The sequence below is a fragment of the Mirounga angustirostris genome, unplaced genomic scaffold (assembly GCF_029215605.1).
Source record: "Mirounga angustirostris isolate CCGP_5_RB_7025 unplaced genomic scaffold, mMirAng1.0.hap1 SCAF_12, whole genome shotgun sequence".
In the NCBI taxonomy this organism is placed as follows: domain Eukaryota; kingdom Metazoa; phylum Chordata; class Mammalia; order Carnivora; family Phocidae; genus Mirounga; species Mirounga angustirostris.
Window position 1 is genome coordinate 106,090,783 of NW_026991720.1, and position 19,826 is coordinate 106,110,608.

General features: G+C 38.6%; 1 protein-coding gene across 1 annotated transcript in view; it reads left to right on the forward strand.

The window, feature by feature from the left end:
- Positions 1 to 19,826, forward strand: part of LOC135362152 (alpha-mannosidase 2-like) — a 96,697-nt gene that overhangs the window by 65,204 nt on the left and 11,667 nt on the right. The window contains exons 13-16 of the mRNA XM_064575589.1: positions 5,400 to 5,533; positions 8,345 to 8,486; positions 11,185 to 11,315; positions 18,470 to 18,660. Of these exons, the coding sequence (XP_064431659.1) occupies positions 5,400 to 5,533; positions 8,345 to 8,486; positions 11,185 to 11,246 (338 nt within the window). The 3' untranslated portion in view covers positions 11,247 to 11,315; positions 18,470 to 18,660. The remainder of the gene's footprint in view (positions 1 to 5,399; positions 5,534 to 8,344; positions 8,487 to 11,184; positions 11,316 to 18,469; positions 18,661 to 19,826) is intronic.

Sequence of the window (19,826 nt, forward strand, 5' to 3'; positions counted from 1 at the left end):
AAGGCAGACGCTTAACGACTGAGCCACCCAGGCGTCCCAAACCTATTGTTTCTTAAAATCAATGCTTAATAGGACAAAAAAAAAAAAAAAAAAAAGACAGCTTTCAGTGTTATTGTGTGTTTTTTTTCTATTACTAGGTCTTCAAGTATATTGTAGTTAATTGGTGTCATCTTTAACCAAAAATTGCAATCCATGGAATCAAAATGCTCTACTTTTCCTATTATGCATTTACTTTTGTGTCATTTTAAGAATTACTGAAATGAAAAACCTAAAATATGTAGACTAGTGCCTTGCTCATGATAAGTTGATCAATAAGTCGTAGTAGTTATTTATCAAGTGCTTTAGAAATGAAACGAAGTGGTGCATCATCATTTTCTTAAATTCAAGACTTGGAATGAAATTTACTCAAATTTATATTCATGAAAGCAGATGTTAAAATTTTCACTTGTGGAGAAATAGTCAATATGAACATTTACAGACCTGGAAATCAGCAAGTACCTCAGAGGATAAATTAGATCTTACAATGGATAGGCAAGTTGAATAAGTCAACATGGACAAAAAGGTCATCTAGTTATGGGAGTTATTACCATTTTTATTCTTGGTACTTTCAGATATGAGTACAGTTTTTAAAAATGATAATATTTGCTTTTTTAGAAACATCATCTCCATATTGTCCTACTAAATTTATCATTGTTGCGAGAATTGTCGTTTATGTGTTGAGTGAAGCAGTGTGTATTAGTTAATAACCCTAAGCGTCAACTCCTGGTTAAGTTGGGTAAGTTCGGGGGCACCTGGGTGGCTCAGTTGTTAAGCGTCTGCCTTCGGCTCAGGTCATGGTCCCGGGGTCCTGGGATCGAGCCCCGTATCGTGCTCCCTGCTCAGCGGGAAGCCTGCTTCTCCCTCTCCCACTCTGCCTGCTTGTGTTCCTTCTCTTGCTGTGTCTTTCTCTGTCAAATAAATAAAATCTAAAAAAAATAGAATAAAAAAGATAATAATTTTTATGTATACAAATAATATATATGTATACTCTTTTGACAAAAGTGTCACACATTATAGTATATGTATATAATGTAAAATCCCTCTAGAATCTGTGCGTGGTCCCTATCCACTACTCAAGAGAGGTAATCAGATACCTGTGTGCACCCTCGGATCACTTGCATTCTCTCTCTCTATCTCCTCTCTCTCTCTCACACACACCTCTCTTGCATGCATATCTGCAGAAAGGTATAGTATTGTGTTTGGTTTTAGCAAAAAGTTCATCACACTGTGCAAATGCTCCATTCACCTCTTGCATCAGATATCTTTCTTTGCCGGGGCAGAGAGCTACCTCATTCATTTGCTACAGAGCAGTCCAAAACGTGGATGTACTGGTTTTATTATTCATTTGTCTGTTGGTGGGCATCTAGCCTGTTTCCCCATGTTTCTACCCTTGGCACCAGTGCACAGTGAACATGCTTGTGCTTGTGATTAGTGTTCATCTTAGGTAAATACGTGAGATCACAGTGTCTTTAATTAGTATATATTACTTTATTGGCTTCTAAAGTGACCGTGACATTTTTAAAGAAAAGATTTCGGATTGTTTTGAAGAAGTTTTGTATTCTGGCAAGCCTGTCCCATAATTATTTTTTATTATTTTTATTTTATTTTACTGATAATGTATTTGTCTCCTTTAGGTAGCACTTGCAGCATATCATCCCAGATCAGTACCCTCTCCCTTTCTTAAAAAATAACCTGGAGGTCTCCTTTCTACTTAGAGTCACTGCAAAGCTTCTCCAATCCATGGTCCCAAAGTAACTTTAACATTCTCTAGTGGTCAATTTGCCAGTGAGACATGATGGCCGAGAGGCTTAGTGCTGGTTCTGTCAGCCTTGTGATCTGGGGCAAGGTATGTTCTCCTAGGCTTAGGGTCAGGATTGAATGAGTTACTGTATGTAAAGCATATGGCGGGGCATATGGTACATAGCGGGGACTCAGTAATTGTTGGCTGATTCTTCCATGTAGCTGCTGCCCGTTACTCAGCAAACACTATCTGCCTATTATGTGCTGGGAGCATAAAGATAAATAAGACATGGTCCCAGTGCTTGAGGAGCTTACATTCTAACATGCATGTGTTTGCTCAAAATCTAAGTACTTATTCCCTTCTTTCTATTTAAACTCTGTCCATGGCCTAGTTTGCTTTCCTCCCATGTCAGCTGACTTCTGCATCATGAAGGACAGCCTCTCACATCTTAACTCATTCTCTTTAATGGTGATTCAGCACCTACTACATCCCCAAATTATTGTTAAAAACTGGAATGCAGAGATGGTGTGTAAGACAATCTGTAAGGAGCTAACAGGCTCCAGGGAGGAGAAAAAAACAAAAAAAACAAAACTTCAGAGTTCTGCAAGACTCTTTCCGCTTCTCTATGATGGCTTTCCACCTGTGGACTTGCTCTGTTTTTACCTTGCATTGCCTCTGTTAAAGATAAATAATCTCCATTCTCTCTTTCTGGGGACAGAGGGTGAGGTGTTAGCAGCAAGGGAGTTCTTAATTCTCTGTCTTTATCAATGACATAACTCTTTGGACTACGCTTGTTAGGTAGGAGCTGTTTTCTTTCCCAGGACTGAAGAAAAACCAGAGGGGCTTAGAAATTCCTGGCCATCCATGCCCAGGTGGAACCAATTTGGTAAAAGAACCTTTTGCTGCAAAGATTCTGCAGGTCACTGAGACCGATCGGTTCATACCCATGCTTCCCAGGGAGTTCTCCCCTCAATCCCATGAGCTTCTTTGGGAATGGCACACTTTAGGGAATTCTTGACCTAGAGTAGGAAAAGGTAGCAGTCCTTTATCCCCCTCACATAGATTCTTCTTTAAAAAGTAATAAATTACCTTTGATGACTCAGGGATACCTCCTTGCTTTGATTACCATTACAAGATTTATTTGGTTTGTTCATAATAAGTGTATTAGGTTTGATCTTACTTTAAAAGCCTGTCCTGGCACAGATGTCTTGCTGAACTGTGAATGGACATCGAGGCTCCTTTTAAAGGAGACTTAAGCATTTGTTGCCACAACCGGATCTGAGCATAATACTGAGCTCAAGAAAGATCATTTTCTCAACAGAAATAATTTATTATTGCCAGAGGTAATGTGAAATTATTTATTTTTTCTTGAAGCATGTTTTTTGTAAATGTTTTCCAGAGATACGTGACTTGAAATTAATGACACTCTCCTTTGTAAAGACTTTATTTCATTTCATGTACTCTATTGACCCCCTGGGAGAATATCCAGTCTAGAGAGGAGAAAACGGACGTGGTGCCAAACAGCCACGAATGCCTCCAGTAGATGAGGTGTTCGCCTGAATGCTTCATGGGGGACTTCATCCCTATGCTGTATTTTGTGTTTTTTGGCATCTTTGGTTCATTTGTGGAAGCTTGTCTGTTAGAATTCCATATACATTTCATTGGCTTTGAAAGATATTGGGGTTGACATAAACCTACTGAAAGGAAAGTTTGCATCGAAAGTAATACATTTCCTAGTCAAAGAAAACACCGTTGTTCTGGCATCAGTGGATGTGATTTTTGTTTTCTTTTAACTTCCCAGTAGTAGTGAAGCTATTTGGGTCAGTTATCTGGTAATTGTCAGAAGGAAAGTTATATGTATATTTTACTGGTTAGTGGTTCAGACTGGCCATAAAGTGGGAGGGAAAAGAAAAGGACCTTCTTCCCCCACACATGAGGTCATACTGCTCATCACAGCTTTATGAACATAGTAAGAAACTGAAGTCATCTCTGACTGAGGTTGTCGAGTTGGAGGCGTAACATCTCCCAGAAAAGAACTTCTGTGAGAATTCTGAAAAATCTGTTGATGGAGGCTTCTGCCCATTTAGTATTGTCAGCATATTACTATTGATGTCTTACAATTTCCGGTGTACTTCTCACATAAACCTATAGTGCCTCAGCTAGCTGCATTTTCATTATTTTCCACCAGTCCCACCGATTCAAACTTCCTTCCTTTAACTATTTGCTTTCATCTTCTCTAAGCACTGGGGATTCTTCTTGGCTTCCAGAAAAAGTCCTCCTTACTCCCTTCTCCCACTCCCCATTTCTCTTTACATAGCCTTCTTTGTCTAAAGAGTGTCCTGGTGATCAGCACGCTGTGACAGAGTGTGTGTGAGGCCTGGTGGGTAACGACTGACAACTGCAGGTACGTGTCCAGGGCTCTTAGAACCTTAAAAACCTTCTGCCGTATGAAATAGGATAGGGCCAGTCTTTCTTCTTTTGATTGCTTGCTTTCCTGATTGCTCTTTTGTAGGAGATCCAGTATCTCTTCTACATACTCAGTCTGTATTAGGAGTGTTGGATTTCTCCATAACTCCCCTCTCCGTCTCGGAAATAGACCCAAGGCTTCACTCAGGACCAGAAGATATAGTTAGGGTGGCATGACAGATAGAAATTAGTGAAAAGTTTAGGCTTATCCAAAAAAATAAATGTTTGATACATCTGGGACTTCTTCAAGCTGTCCTCTGCTTTATATAGCAAAGGACAAAATGAATCACTCCATAACAAGGGGTCCTAAGAGATACCAAACTCAATTAAAATTGATTTAACTTGGGGCACCTGGGTGGCTCAGTCGGTTAAGCGGCTGCCTTCCGCTCAGGTCATGATCCCAGGGTCCTGGGATCGAGCCCCGCATCGGACTCCCTGCTCGGCGGGAAGCCTGCTTCTCCCTCTCCCACTCCCCCTGCTTGTGTTCCCTCTCTCGCTGTCTCTCTCTGTCAAATAAATAAATAAAATCTTAAAAAAAAAATGATTTAACTTCTGGGGAGCTGTCCAGATTATACTCCACAAATACTAATATGATAATATCCATTTTAGCCATAAAGCATCTCATTGGATCTCGTGTCTCTTTTCCTAGATTATAGATCATGGGCAGTAATAGACTGTCTCTCGAACCAACAGAGTGTAGACCTCACTGCTTCAGATTTCCAGCACGGAAGGCGAGCCGTGAAGAAGTAGGCTCACATGGCTCTGTTGGAGAATGGCCGTACACGTGACAGGCGGCCTGGCCTGGAGTGGGGCTAACCTTTTCTCATTTAAAATTCTCTTTTCCCTCCAGAACTCATTGGAGAATCATTTGCATGTTATATTTCATCTGCGTTTATCTCATCCCAAGCTCTTCATCCTTCTGTTGAGTTACATGTTCTCCGGAGTAAATGTTTTCTACTGTCTGACAGTGTAAAAAAAAAAAAAAAGAAAGAAAGAAAAGAAAGAAAAAGGTGAACGGTGGCACAGTTAGCATGAAAAATGGTGAAGATAGGAATAGAAAACGGGAAAATGTATGTCACTCTGGAAGTTCTGTACAGTATAAGAAAAGTGGAGCAATCAATTTCTATTAACATATATATTCTTTTAAATTTAGGAATAGACGGACAGTCTGTGGAAGTGTCCAATATCGTGGACATCCGAAAAGAACATAACCGTGAGATTGCAATGAGAATTTCTTCTAGCATAAACAGTCAAAACAAATTTTATACTGACCTGAATGGATATCAGGTAATTTTCCCTTAAAATATCTAAGTAATAGCTGTGTTAGTGTGTAACTTTTATATATGGTAGTGGGCCAGTTAATTTTGGATCCTTTGAAAAATATGCTTAAGTTAAAAATTATTTCTAAAGGAAAACTGAATTTTAACAGGTACTTATAGGTTCTATATTCAACCAGATGTCCAAAGTTAGAACAGATATTTGAGAGATTGGTTTGTAGAGCATCTGATTTACAGAGGTAGTTTTTTCAAAGGCAGATTTGGTGACCATTTGCATGTTAAATGCCTTGACACCAAAATATATCTGAATTTGTTTAATAGAAAGGAAACATAATTAGGGATTGGTGGAGTATGTATTTTTCCCCTCATAAAGAAATGGTATGTGTGTATTTAATTTATTACATATATACTTTTAAATGTATAATGTAATAATGGGCTCTTTTAAATTTCAGGAAAGCTCTTTCCCTCTTTTTATCAATAATGTATGTGTATTTACCTTTATGCACACACTTGTGTACATATACATAGACAAAGAAATACAAGCACATATATAGAAATGTGGGCAGGTATGTATTTAATCAAAATGTTCACAAAATAGTTTGAAATAGTAATGAGAAAATTGACTCAATTTTTTTCAGATTGTTAGCTCTCTAATTTAATAGGGCTCTTTTGATTGTTACATAAATTTCTATATTCAGAGTATATGTGTGTGACAACATAGCTTTGAAATACTACCACTAAAAACATTAGCATGTTTTTGAGACATTAGCATTTTAGAAATTTCTGGCTATGAATAGAAATAATTTCACAACAAATGCTTTTACTTTGTCTGATTTTCAACTGGGATGAGTGGAAGGGGTTGTGATAATTTTCTCTTCTACAATTTCCTGCAAAGGTTAAATTTAAACCTTTTCCAAAGCATAAAAATTGCATTATACACTTTGAATTTACATGTTAATTCTACCACAGCTGTTTGGTTTTCAGATGAAGCCCTGACTTTATGGTGATTCATTTTCCTTGTGTACAAAAGAAACTCTTTTCTTAAAATCTTACAAAAGCAATTATTTGTATGTGTGGGTGTATACATGAATGAAAAAAACTTAGTAAAAGTGAATAAACATGTGAATTTTCTTTTCAAGGATCGAGCATTTGAATAAATGGGAAAATATTATTTCTAAACTTCTAAATTTCTAAATTTATGACCTAAATATTTCTGCTTCTAAAATAGGCCATTTTTTAAGCCTTGGAAAGAGTAGTCCTTGAGCAAAACTAGAAATCTAGACCAACAGGTAGGGAGTGAGGGTGGCAGCCCTATAGTCATGACAGTGTGAATGTCCTTTTCAGTGTGTATACAGGTTAATTTGATTGGGAAGATCCAGATTGGAAAGGAGAAATGGAAAATTCTTTGAAACTCTCTCTTCTTTTTTCTTTCTTTCTTTCTTTTTTTTTTTTTTTAACATTTTGCAGTTGTTTCTTCAGGTTCATAATTTCCTGGGCCTGTGATACAAATTACCACAAAATGGGTGGCTTAGAACAACAAGAATTTATTCTGTCATAGTTCTGGACACCAGAAGTCCCAAATCAAGATGTCTTCAGGGCCACACTCCCTCCAGAGGCTCTAGGGAAATACTCTTCCTTGCCTGTTGGGGCTTCTGATGGGCTTGTAGACCCATCACTCCACTGTCTGCCTCTGCTGTCCCAGAGTCCCTGTCGTATTCTCCTTGTGTTGCCGTGTGTGTCCTTTCGTGTCCAGGTTTCCCGCTTAGAAGGACACCAGCCCTTGGATTAGAGCCCACCCTAATCCACTATACCTTATGTCTATAGAGATCCTATTTCAGAACAAAATCACATTCACAGGTTATGGATGACCATGAATTTGGGGGACACTATTCAGTACAACCAGTAAGTTAAAGGATGCACTACAGGGTTGTTGTAAAGATTAAAGATCATATTTGTGAATGCCCGTACTTTGCCTCGTTATAATGGGCACTCAATACTATTACATTAACTTTGTACTCCTTTTCTTCTTGAGTGTCATGTCAGACTTGCATGAGCTGAACAGGAGAGATGTCATTTTTATGTGGTGTGAATAAGAGACCTCATAACAAAGTCTCTGTTTGATGTTTCCTCCTGAGGTTTGAGGGACTCTCCTCAGCCCCAACCAGCTTAGTGAATTTTCCGTCAAAAAATAAAATAATGTATTTCATGCATTCACATACCAGACCAAGAAAAGTTAAAATATGGAACTACCTACATTGACACTAAACAGGAAGAATAAGCACTGAAGAGTTTTTAAATATAAATATTAATTTGATTATTTTAATGTAATATGTTAGAGGATTTGATAAGGGGATCTGTGGTATTTATTAAAACTGAATCAAGAATTATAAGAGAGATTTTTTGAAAGGGGATAGAGAGCTATTATGCTTAGCATTCATTACAAAAGCAGTATGTTAGATTTAGATGAGAAATGAATACTTGATACCTTTACAATTTGTTTTATACAAATATTGGAAAGCTAGAAGACTTTTGTTAAGGATTTTTATTCTGAATTTAAATAGGAATGCCTATTTTAAGAACCTGGATAAGTTCTACCTTTCTCACCTAAAAGTTTTCTAAGATCCTCCTTATTTTTTTTTTTTTCATATTGTTTGAAAGAATGTTTTAATTCCTAAATTAGCTCTTCCTTTGAACAAGAAAGGAAGCTATACCTTTTTCTTTTTGGAAGAAATGTCATCTGTAGTCAGTACTAATTTTTTAAAGTACATCTGTAAATATCCCTTGATTTCTTTTTTTTAAAGTGAGCTGTTTGGTCTTATAGATTCAGCCCAGAATGACGATGAGCAAATTGCCTCTTCAAGCAAATGTCTATCCGATGACCACAATGGCCTATATACAGGACACCAAGCATCGCTTGACATTACTCTCAGCTCAGTCTTTAGGGGTTTCAAGTTTGAAAAGTGGTGCGTGTTGTTTGGATTCTTTTTTGCTCTTACAAGTTTCAGTTCCAAATGTATAATTTTTCTGTTGGTCATATTATTAATTATCATCTTCAGACACCAGCTATTAGTTAATTTTGGTTTTGTGAGAATAACATAAAATAATGTATTTCTTCAATCTTCTGATGAAGAATGAGGGACCTAAAGCTCCATGAAACCATGGCTTCTTAAAGATAATTTTTCTCTCCTGATAGCTCATTGTTTGCACAAGCCTCTGTCGTTATCATAATGGAATGGCTGTGGAAACTCTCCCAGAAGCCAAAGAGGAGAGGGAGCTGGGGTAAAAGTTAGAAATTCCCAGAGTTGCCTAAGTTCGCAAAGGCGGGACGTAACAGTTCAAACCTAGGTCCTTCTCTGAATCGTATCGTTCTAGGGCACTTCTACCCGAAAGAAGAAAGGGAGTTGCAATGATACAGCTAGGCAGATAAAGAGGTGACAGACACAACTTTAAGGATTCCAAAAGATAGAACAAGATGGAAAGAGAAAATAAATCGTAAACACAGATTAATTTTTATAAAACCTTCTATGGAGAGGCGTATGTCCTTTATAATACATATTTTTTCATTATCATTTATATGTAGTCAAATTGCTCTTCTTTCTTACATATTAAGAGTTGCTAAGACAAATGTCTTAAGGAGCCAGGCAGATAATAAAGGTGTGCAGGTACCTGACGTACCCTTTGCCCCAAACCCACTTTTTTAATTGGGCATATACATACATTCCATATGTCCACCCACACAAAAAAGCATACTACTCATCTTCTTTTGTGGCTTTCATTACACAGACTCATGAGATGATGCCATAAAGACATTAACGCTGTTAGAAAAATAATAATGGCCTCACATCAGGGATGCAGCGGGGAGTGTTGGGGCTTCGGCAAACTGGGGCACACCATTCCCAGTGAACGGTGGGGCAGCCGCTGCTCAGCGCCAGGTTGTTGTCACCATGGGGAAAGGGGCCCAGGGTTGCCAAATTTTTCTGCTTCTGAAGAGCCCAGGAGTCTGGAATTTTTTATGTTTTTATTTTTATTTTTTTTGGAGATTTTATTCATTTATTTGACAGAGAAAGAGAGAGACAGCGAGAGAGGGAACATAAGCAGGGGGAGTGGGAGAGGGAGAAGCAGGCTTCCCAGGGAGCAGGGAGCACAATATGGGGCTCGATCCCGGGACCCCGGGACCATGACCTGAGCTGAAGGCAGCCGCTTAATGACTGAGCCACCCAGGCACTCCATATGTTTTGATTTTTAAAAAATTAAGTCAACTATTTATAGATTGGACAACTTCACATAAAATTCCTAAATGTGGTTTAGGGACAGAGGAGCTTTATTTCTCAGCTTGCCTTTGTCAAGGGAAGTGACATAACTGTCTACTCCATGATTGCTCCAGTCCTAATGTCTAGTTCCCTATTTAAGGACCCAGCTTTGAGAATTTAAGGCAACGTTTAAAAATGGGGGGCTCAAGAGTCACACCTGGCCCAGGTGCCCCTGCTACAGACAGCCAAGCACCCTAGCATTTCAGTACCTACAAACAGAAGAACAATTTGAGTACAGCCCAGGAGATTTACTGAGTGTCACATATTATGAGGGCTAACATTTGGAGGCAGGGAGAAGAGAGAAACTGCCAAGAGATTGATGTACTCATTTGGGTGTGACATGATCAAGCTCTAGATGGCCAATTCGTCCCAGTGCCTGAGGAGCACATTCTAGACAGTTGTGTTCTAAAATAAATATGGAGGTAGTAACAACGAAAATTCTGACCATCACTGGCAGTTTTATGTACTGGGTACCTAAATTGAGGAGAAAGAACTAAACAGAGTTGGATTGACTGTGTGAAAATAATAGTTATTAAAATATTTTATGTATTGCTCTTTTATGCCAAAAGATCATTTAGTACTGTAACAAATGTGAATGAGTGGATGGATGAATATGCATATATTTTTATGTATGACTACGGTTTTTTTTAGTGTAAATATATGACTGTGGCTCTGGGTGGTTTTTTGCTTTGTTTTGGATAGGGTTTTTTGGTTTGTAGTCTCATAGCCTAATTCTTAGCTTACAACTTAACCTAGAGGAGGTGTGGAATTACTGCACAGCCAATGAAGGAACCAAATATGACCTCTTCTTGAACTAGAGGAGAGAGGATAGTTGATGCCACTAACTTAATACCAGGGAGGGAAGGGGGTACGTGCTGGGTGTCTCCAAATCCTGGGGTTTCTTCAGAGAATCACCAGATACCAAGTAACCAAAACGCTTAGTCTTTCAAATCCTTTTTAGATTCTACACATCTGTATTTGCCTTGTTACTCCAGGTGTGATGTATGTTTCCTAATGAACCTCGTAAATGTTTTTAAATTCCAGGTGCTACCACTAAAAATTTTAGAGGACATAATTTACTCTTCAGATTAATTCTTTTTAAATTTCACTTAAGTTTTGATCTGTCTCATTTTTAAATTTCTTACCAAATTTTACCAGACATTTATGAAGAAGAATGGAAATAAAGTCCTGTTTTTTGCATTTATCCTAGCTGTTTTGAGAAAGCCCTTGGTACTTTGGGCTATATGGATCTGTCTCCTTGGCTTAAATCAGGACCGTGCCTAAACTTATGTGATTGTCACTGGATGTTTGTATTAAATAACTCTGGCCAGTTTGTTTGTTTGTTTGTTAGGTCAGATTGAAGTTATCATGGATCGAAGATTCATGCAAGATGATAATCGCGGCCTTGAGTAAGGTGTCCATGATAACAAGGTTACAGCTAATTTATTTCGACTACTACTGGAAAAAAGAAGTGTGAATACGGTAGGAAAAAAATAATAACTCATACGTTCTGATGTTGTTTGTTCTTTGCCACCCAAAATTTGAAATTATGACTGTCCACTTTTTTTATGATTTTCAGTTCCCAGGATTGAGATATCTTTATAATAGGTGTAGCCTATATTGACAAAAAAGAGAACTTCGGTTACACATATGTCAGATTTGCATTTAGGTCATCTTATTTTTTATTTTTCCTTATTATGTAGATGTAAAATGTTAAAGAGTCAGTTTGGGTGACATTTTCTGAGATTATTTTGAAAGAAAATAAGAGTTGAATTTAAGAATAGAACTTAATCACATACTTAGATTAAGTTTGATTAGTAAAATTTATGGGAAACCTTAGTGTGCTTATTCTAGTCTTAGACTCCTCAATTGAAAATGGATTTACTTGTCTATCTTCTTGCTCAGTTTTCATTTCTCAAGACAAAACCTCAGCATTCCATTAAAAAAATCTGGCTAAAGCTCAGTTGGATGTAAACCAACATGACAATACGCCTCTTCAAGGCTACACAAAAGTCATCATCACAGTCCTCCGTGCTTTACTGATTTCCCACCTCAGATGATCTGTACACAGCCCTTTTTTTCTCACTCTGCTCTCCTTCTTTCTTCACTGATCCATTTCAGATCTTTTCTACTCTTTTTAGCTGGTGGCCTCACCATCGACTTCACATCTGACAGGGCTCTCTGTTCTAGGTATCAACCATCTCCTCCCACCCTTTCCTTCTTCCCTCATGTTGCAATAGAGACATTTTTACCTTCCTTTCCTCCCAGGCCAGTACCTCCACTTGTCCTTGCAACGTACCCCAGCGCCCTCCTCAGCATCATCATCCTCCTTCCCTCTCTCTGCCCTTCATAGCTGACATTTCCCTAGGAAAGAAACCCTTTCTGCAGGCTTTTAGACACTCTTCATTTTCTCCTATTAAAAATAAAAACCAAGGGCGCCTGGGTGGCTCAGATGGTTAAGCGTCTGCCTTCGGCTCGAGTCATGATCCCAAGGTCCTGGGATCGAGTCCCACATCAGGCTCCCGGCTCAGCGGGGAGCCTACTTCTCCCTCTGACCCTCTCCCCTCTCATGCTGTTTCTCGCTCGCTCGCTCTCTAAAAAATAAATAAAATCTTTAATAAATACATACATACATACATACATACATACATACCAAAAACAACCTCCACACAGACTCATGTCCATTTGCCCTGCTCTCCCGTCCTGTCTTCCACACCCAGTTGAGCCGCTTTGGAAGATGGGTTTATTTCATTGCTTCCGAGTCACACTCAACTCATTTCAGATTTGCTTTAGCTTCCCCCACCACACACACACCCTTGCCAGTGTCACGAGATCCACCATCTTACTTCACCTTGCAGCAGCATTCGACACTGACCATGTCACTTCTTAGAAGACAGTCTAGCCAGGGCTTCCGTGGTGCCATGCTCATCTGGTTTTCCTCCTAGCTCTCAAGTGGTTCTTTATCTCTCTGATGGTTATTAAGCCATTAAATGTCAGAGTCCTCAAGGGTTGGCCCCATGCCTTCTCCTTTTCTCGTTTTATATGTTCTCACTCTGCAATCTCTCCTACTCCTGTGGCTTTGGTGACCACCTCTACGCAGATGAAACCCACACATATATTTCACCTCTTACCTGCAGACCCATCTACCTAGCTGCATCCTGCTATTCAGACCCGACATATCCATGATCACTCTCATGATCTCTCTTCCCTTCCCCCCAGACCTGCTCTTTTCTAGTGTTTGCTCTCTCGGGGACTAGTACCACCTTCCATCCAGTGCCACATACATAGCAGTCATCTCTCATTGATACTTCTCCTTTGCCTGCCCCTTTCTTAAAACAATGATCACCAGTGTTGACTATCTTATTGCCTAAATATTTCAAATCTATAAACTCGCTTATTTTGACCACCATTATCTAAACAAACATCATGTGTTTCCTGAATCATTCTGCTCTTCTTTTCCTGCCATATTTGTTCTCAAATCAAGTAAGCAAAGTGATTCATCTTTTCAAAATTCAATCTGACCTCACTGCTCCCTTCTTAACCCTCAGGTGTCTTCTCATTGCTCTCCTAATAAAAGCCAAAATCCTTCCCATGGCCTGAAGAGCCCCTCATGATCTGGGCCCTGCCTGTCCCCCAGCTTCATCCAGCATGACTCGTGTTATTTCTGCTCTAGGCCCACTAGTTTTCTTTCAGTCCCAAGTGCTCCCTACGCACCTGGGGCCCACAGCACCTTTGCATTTGTGGTTTCATTCTGTGCCCAGGGAACTCTTCATAATAGTTCAGGCCAAAGCTGCCTTGGTCAACTGCTTTTTCTTGACCAGGCCAAATCACCATCCTCAGTGCCTCCTCAGAATTGCGCATCTGTCCTCCGTGCATAGATGTGATTATATTTGATCATTGTCTCTCTCCTCTTTTGGACCATAACTTCATGAGAGTGGGGGCCATGTTCCTCTGCTTCTAGAATTGTTCCTGGTAGAGGAAGCACCCGATATGTGTTGCATGAATGAATGCACAAATGCATAAATGAGTGAGCTGTAATAGCGCATGGTGCCACCGCATTTATCCCAGCCCCTGCTTACTGCCTTGTCATACTCGGCATGTTCTCTTCCCCTGCTCCATTCCAGGGACTTGTCTGCTTCATTTTTATGTACCCCACAGGGCTCCTTGCCTATGGTAGCTATTCTATAAATAAAACACTGGTTGATTGAATGAAATGGCAACAGCTCATTAAAGCCAAGAATTCTTTCAGTATCTAGAATCTTTTAGGAAAAAAGGTTTTAATATCCATTTTTAGATGTCAAGATTTAAACCAGTTCTTGGGACTCATGGTTTAAATCAATTACTGACAAGATAGCTTAATTTGAGGACTAAAACTGCGCAGGAAAATCATTGTCTGAGTGCTGGCAGCTACTGTCTTTTTCTCCTCCCGAAAATGTCTCTGGCTTTTATGATTTTTTTTTCTCTCTATATAGACACTAATTTGCAAAGCTTCTATTAACTATGGCAATAAGCATTTTCATGTCAGATCTATAAAGCTTTCACTTAGAAGTGAAATAATTTGTTTATTCCCATTCAAAACTCCTTGGATAGTAATTGATTGAAATTTGATCCAGTGTTTGTATAATCCTATGTTGGTTAAATTTTTCTTTTTGCTCAACTATAGATTCTTGGACTTAAATCAATAGTTTCTTTTAAATAAAAAATGAACTAGAGAAGAGAAAATACATTTTAATTTCTAGTGCAATTGATTAAAAAGGCATTTGATTAAGGAATGTTCCATCTCCTATAACTTAAACTTTACAGAAAGTGTTTTTATTTTCAACTCAGACTCTCATGTTTAAGATGTCGATGGTAGGAACCATGGTGAGGAGACAGTCTCTGTACAGGAAGGCATTTTAGTAGAAAGTCTTCAGCCTGCCAGTGCCTCTGGGAGGAGTTATCTGGGTGACTAAGTGGAACCGAATCCTGTTCGTGAGTGTTCTGCAGAGAGGCAGTGAGAACAAGGACTGGAATGATAATTGCTGTGAGATGTGCAGATGCCCAGTGGGTTACTGTAGCTATGTGAGGTGGACTATCATCCATGTGTAATGACCAACGGAAGCGGAAAGTGGGAATTGTCTCTTTGGCATTGACCCTTTAGGTTTTGTTTCTTTGACACTTACTCCCTATCCCTTCCTGCTGAAGACTGCTATAGGTAGAGGGCATTGAACCAGGAATTAGAAGTGCTGGGAAGTGTTCAGGTATTACAGTTGTGTCATTTTACCTGTGGATACCAGTTCTTTACATGTCAGGAAAAGGAGCTAGGAGAGATCAGATGAAAAGCTCAAATGCTGACAGGACTCAGAAAAGTGATGGCATGAGGGAGGTTGGTCAGGTTTAAGGGCAAACGCGTAAGTGTGGTGACCCCAGGTCTGTGATGAGTGAGGACACATCCCACCAAGGAGCTACAACTCAGCTGCACTTGAGGGTATATGGGGGCCCAGGGTGACTTGGGTTTCCAGTGTTTTGGGTTAAAAAAAAAAAAAGTTACCTGTTTTAGGGAGTTTTTTTGTTGTTGTTGACAATTTCACTGTGAAATCTCCTGGATTTCTTTTCTTTTTTGAGAGTTGGCCAAAAAACAGACAACTTTTTAATACCATGCAGACCTATCAAAACCTATCTGTAGGCAGATTTAGCTCACAGATCACCAGGCTTCACCTCTGCGCTAAATGAAATATATTTCTAAATCTTATGATTCATTAATTTTCATCAATTATTTCTTCTGTCTCTTTTTACCACATCCTTTCTCCTACTGTATTTTTCTCTCCTTTATTTATATTACATTTACTTGTTGATAGATTAAGTTTAAAAAAACATTTATCAAGTTCTCACCATGTATCAGGTCATACTGAATAAGCCAAAGTGACTCAAAATATCATCTCTTATTGTCTTAGATAATTTATTTAGCAAGTTTTGCTGTAGATGGATGGAAACCTTTGATGTTTAGGGATCAGATAACTTAAATGGGCTTCATGAAGGACACCATGGAGCCTAGCAGGAAGTTCTGATTTATAAAATAAGGGCTGGAACCCAATGGAGATCTCAACTTCTTGTGGTTTGGATCAGAATGTGCTATAAACTCTTTATAATTTCATACAGAATGCAAGGAGAAAGCTAGATCTGAACAGCTTGAAGCCTTCCAACCCACAAGGAACCAAATAATGTTTAGAGTAGTATATTAGTACTGCAAGGCTGGAGAATTCATTTACAGCTTAAAATTTCCTATAGCAAACATGTGTTATAAGCTTTGGGTTTATCATAAAGGTTACAGTTAAAAGATTACCTTTCCAGGAGATTAATCAAAAGGTGATGATTCACCAGCTAAATATCTTGTCGAGCCCCTCGTTGCTATAAACATGTTAAGAAAGTGCATGAATCATGGAACCTTCTGTGAGATTTTGTCCCACCCTGCCTGGCCAGCTTCCAGCAGCGTTATTTGTTCGTGGTGCTTTTATAGCTCTGAACCACAAATCTTCCCTAAACTTCTCTCCCTTATCCTGCTTAGGACAGTAAATGGCACAGTTCTTGAATTCTCGAAGCACTTACAGTCATGATATTGTTTCCTTTGACGAGACTTAGCATTAACATGTTCCTGAGTCTGAATCATTTTCTTAATCCAAAACTAGTTAAAGGATGAGACTCAGACATTTGATTGCAAAGGCAGCGGTTTCTTCTACAGGGTTGGGAGGATGTCTGGGGTGATGGTTCCCAGCACGTGTCCACAGAGCTGTGTCAGACTGACCGAGATTTGAGATTCACTCTGGGGGCTGTTAAGCTTTGGCTTCCTAGGGCTCACCCCTGGAAATTCTGATTAAGTAGATTTGGGTTAGGGTTCGGGGATCTATGTTTAAAGCTCCCCAAGCCATTTTTATGTATGGTAGGTTGCAGGGGGGCACTGAGAGTCAAGGGAACTGGTGTGGTTGGGAGGAAGAGTATATATGCACATTACTGTTTGAAAGGTATACATAATCCATCAAGAAGTATCCCACCTATTCACTGAAGTGTCCAGGGATTCCTCCAAGAGCATAGAACAAAGTCAGAGAGCTTTCTCTGAATGTTACTTGACCTAGAATGGACTTAATGCCTTCTGATTCTGATACGGCAGGTGTCTTCTTTTCTGTTGGGATCTTTTATCTTTTATTATTGAAAAGTGATTTTGTCAGCAATCCTGACCTAGATTATGAAGTCCTCTGATCTTGGAGTACATTTAAAGTTTCCAGTTGAAACTGTTCCCTCAGTATTCAACAACATGCATTAAATTTCAGTATTGTTGGTGAATATTATTATATATGCTTTTTTAATCTTTCTTTAAAAAAAAGAGTGTGGGATGGGTGCATATTTTATTTACAAGTCATTTAGACCTTGTGTCAGTATCTCAGTATGCACTGTCCCTCTACTGCCTTTAATTTTTTTTTCTTTCTCCATAGTCTGAATTGTAATGACATCTACAGTTCGCTGCTGGCAAGATGCTTGTCACTCTTTGCTCAATACCCTCTGTTCAGTGCTAATCTGACATTCTGAATTTTAAGCCCCGTATCTCCTATAAATCCTATCTTTTCGGCCAGATAAGTAGCCAAGCCTTTTATTTGAGCCCTGTATTGCAGAAAGGATGCAAAATCAGAGGATATCAGTGAAATGGACAGTTTAAAAATAAGATACAAAATTAAATTTGTTCCACATGTCACTGTTGATCAAAAAACCTTTCTACATAAATTATTTTCTCTTCTCAGTGTTTTTCTCTGTGTGCTCTTATACCTTAGGCATTATTGGTTAAGATTCTACTTAGTCATCGATTTAGTTAATTGAGTGTGTCATCTACCATATGCCTATTGCCAGCCCTGGCAGACTTGTTTAATGTTTGAACATGCAGAACCACTTGTCTTTAAGTATATACCATAGCAATGACTAAAGTACTTTTAAATTCTACTGAATAATTGTGTACTAGGTAAATATGCACTAACTATTATATAACATAATTTAACAGTTTCAGTTCAGTGGTAGTGATTTACCAAATTTAACAGATGATATAGGTATACTCCTTGTGTTATTTTAAAAACCTTATTTATTTTGAGAGTTTTTCCCCCAAAAATCCTGTCATTGGGTAACATGTATGGAGCATAGCTTCAGATCACAAGATGTTATGGTCTAGTTGAGTGTATAAATGAAACCATGAGTATATGGTGGGTAAAACCTGAGGGAGAAGAGATCACATTTGATGATGTGCAAGATGTGTGAATATCCCAGCCCATCTATTTAAGAATTTTGTGGTAGGTTGAGAAAGAGTTTCCGTAAAATGTTATGCCTTGTCCTAAAATGTTTTTTGGAAAATGTTATCAGGATTTTTAGTACTACAGCAATGGAAAAAAGATCTTTCTAAACATGAGTTAGGTGGACACTGTTCATTTTCTTGTATTGCTTACAAATGGACTTGGTAATCTCTGTGTTGGCTAAGACTGTTATTTACAAAATATAAAATTAAAATATTTGTTTTTGTTTATATTTCTTTTCTATTTAAACCCTGTCAGGTAATTCCATTAATATTGTGAAAACTGCATATATATATATAACACTTAAGCATTTCTGTTTTTTCTTGATAGGAAGAAGAAAATAAGTCAGTTATCCTTCTCTCGTTAGCCACATAACTTCCTCTTTCCTGAATCATCCTGTCTTTACAATGACAGAAAAGATCCCCGTGCCCACCCTTCAGCTGCTAGGTGAATTCTCTCCGTTACTGTCATCTTTGCCTTGTGACATTCATCTCGTTAATCTGAGGACAATACAGTCAAAGGTATATCCCAAAATGTATCTATAAAGAATTACGTTTTTGTGATGTATTTGATATAAGGGGATGAGAAGCAGAAAGAACTGCAGCTGACCCTTGAACAGCATGAGCTGGAATTGCACTGGTCCACTTACACAGATTGTTTCCCATAAACACACTACAGGACTGAAAATGTATTTTCTCTTCCTTATGATTTTCTTAACATCATCTTTTCTCTACCTTCTTTTATTATAAGAATACAGTGTAACATACATATAACATACAAAATGTGTGCTGATCACCTGTTCATGTTATCAGTAAGGCTTCCAACCAAGAGTAAGCTATTAGTTGTTATGTTTTGGGAGAGTCAGAGTCATGCGGATTTTTGACTCGGGGGAGGGGGATCATCGCCCCTAACCCCCTGCACAGCTCAAGGGTCAACGGTACTGTGGGTTTTACTGCGCCTCGAGGAGCCGTTAAGAGGACTTGGCCTTTAGGCAAAATCATTCTACCTTTCATTTGACTGTTGCTGTGTAGTTTAGAGCATATCCCACTACTAATTTATGTTATTCCCGGAAAAGTTCTATGTGGTGAGAAGGTCAGGGTATATTATCTTTGTACAGATAAGAAAGCAAAAACTGGCCCTGGGGTCACATTATAGTAGGTGGGAGAACAGGCCGTAAGATCAGCTCTTCTGGCATTTTCCATTCATTTCTCCTTGTTAGCCAGTGTTTCTTGAGGAGTTAGAGAATTAAGAAGCATAGCATTTAATTATTTCTGTATCAGAGGCCTTGTACATTCACATCTTTCTCTTGAAAATCACTGCAACTCAGATGTTTGCATTGAGAAACCCAACTATTTAGAGACATCCAAAGATATACTAGAGGAAGAGAGGGGAAGGTTTTATTAGATTTGGAATTTTAATTCAGTTAGACTGCTTTTGTTTACATGTATGCCTACTTTTAAAGTCAGAGATTGCATTTGAAAAGAATAAAAATTAGACATTTGACATCATTTTTATCTTTTGTAGAGCTGTTTTGTGATATTGTGAATTGACATATGTGTAGCTACAAATAGTCTTAAGTGCTTAGGGATTCTGCAGGGAATGTAATAAATGGTCTGAGTATGAAAAGAAGAGAATGCTCATGTTTGAAGACCACATAAGAAGAGAAAAATGTTTCGTTTAAGCACAA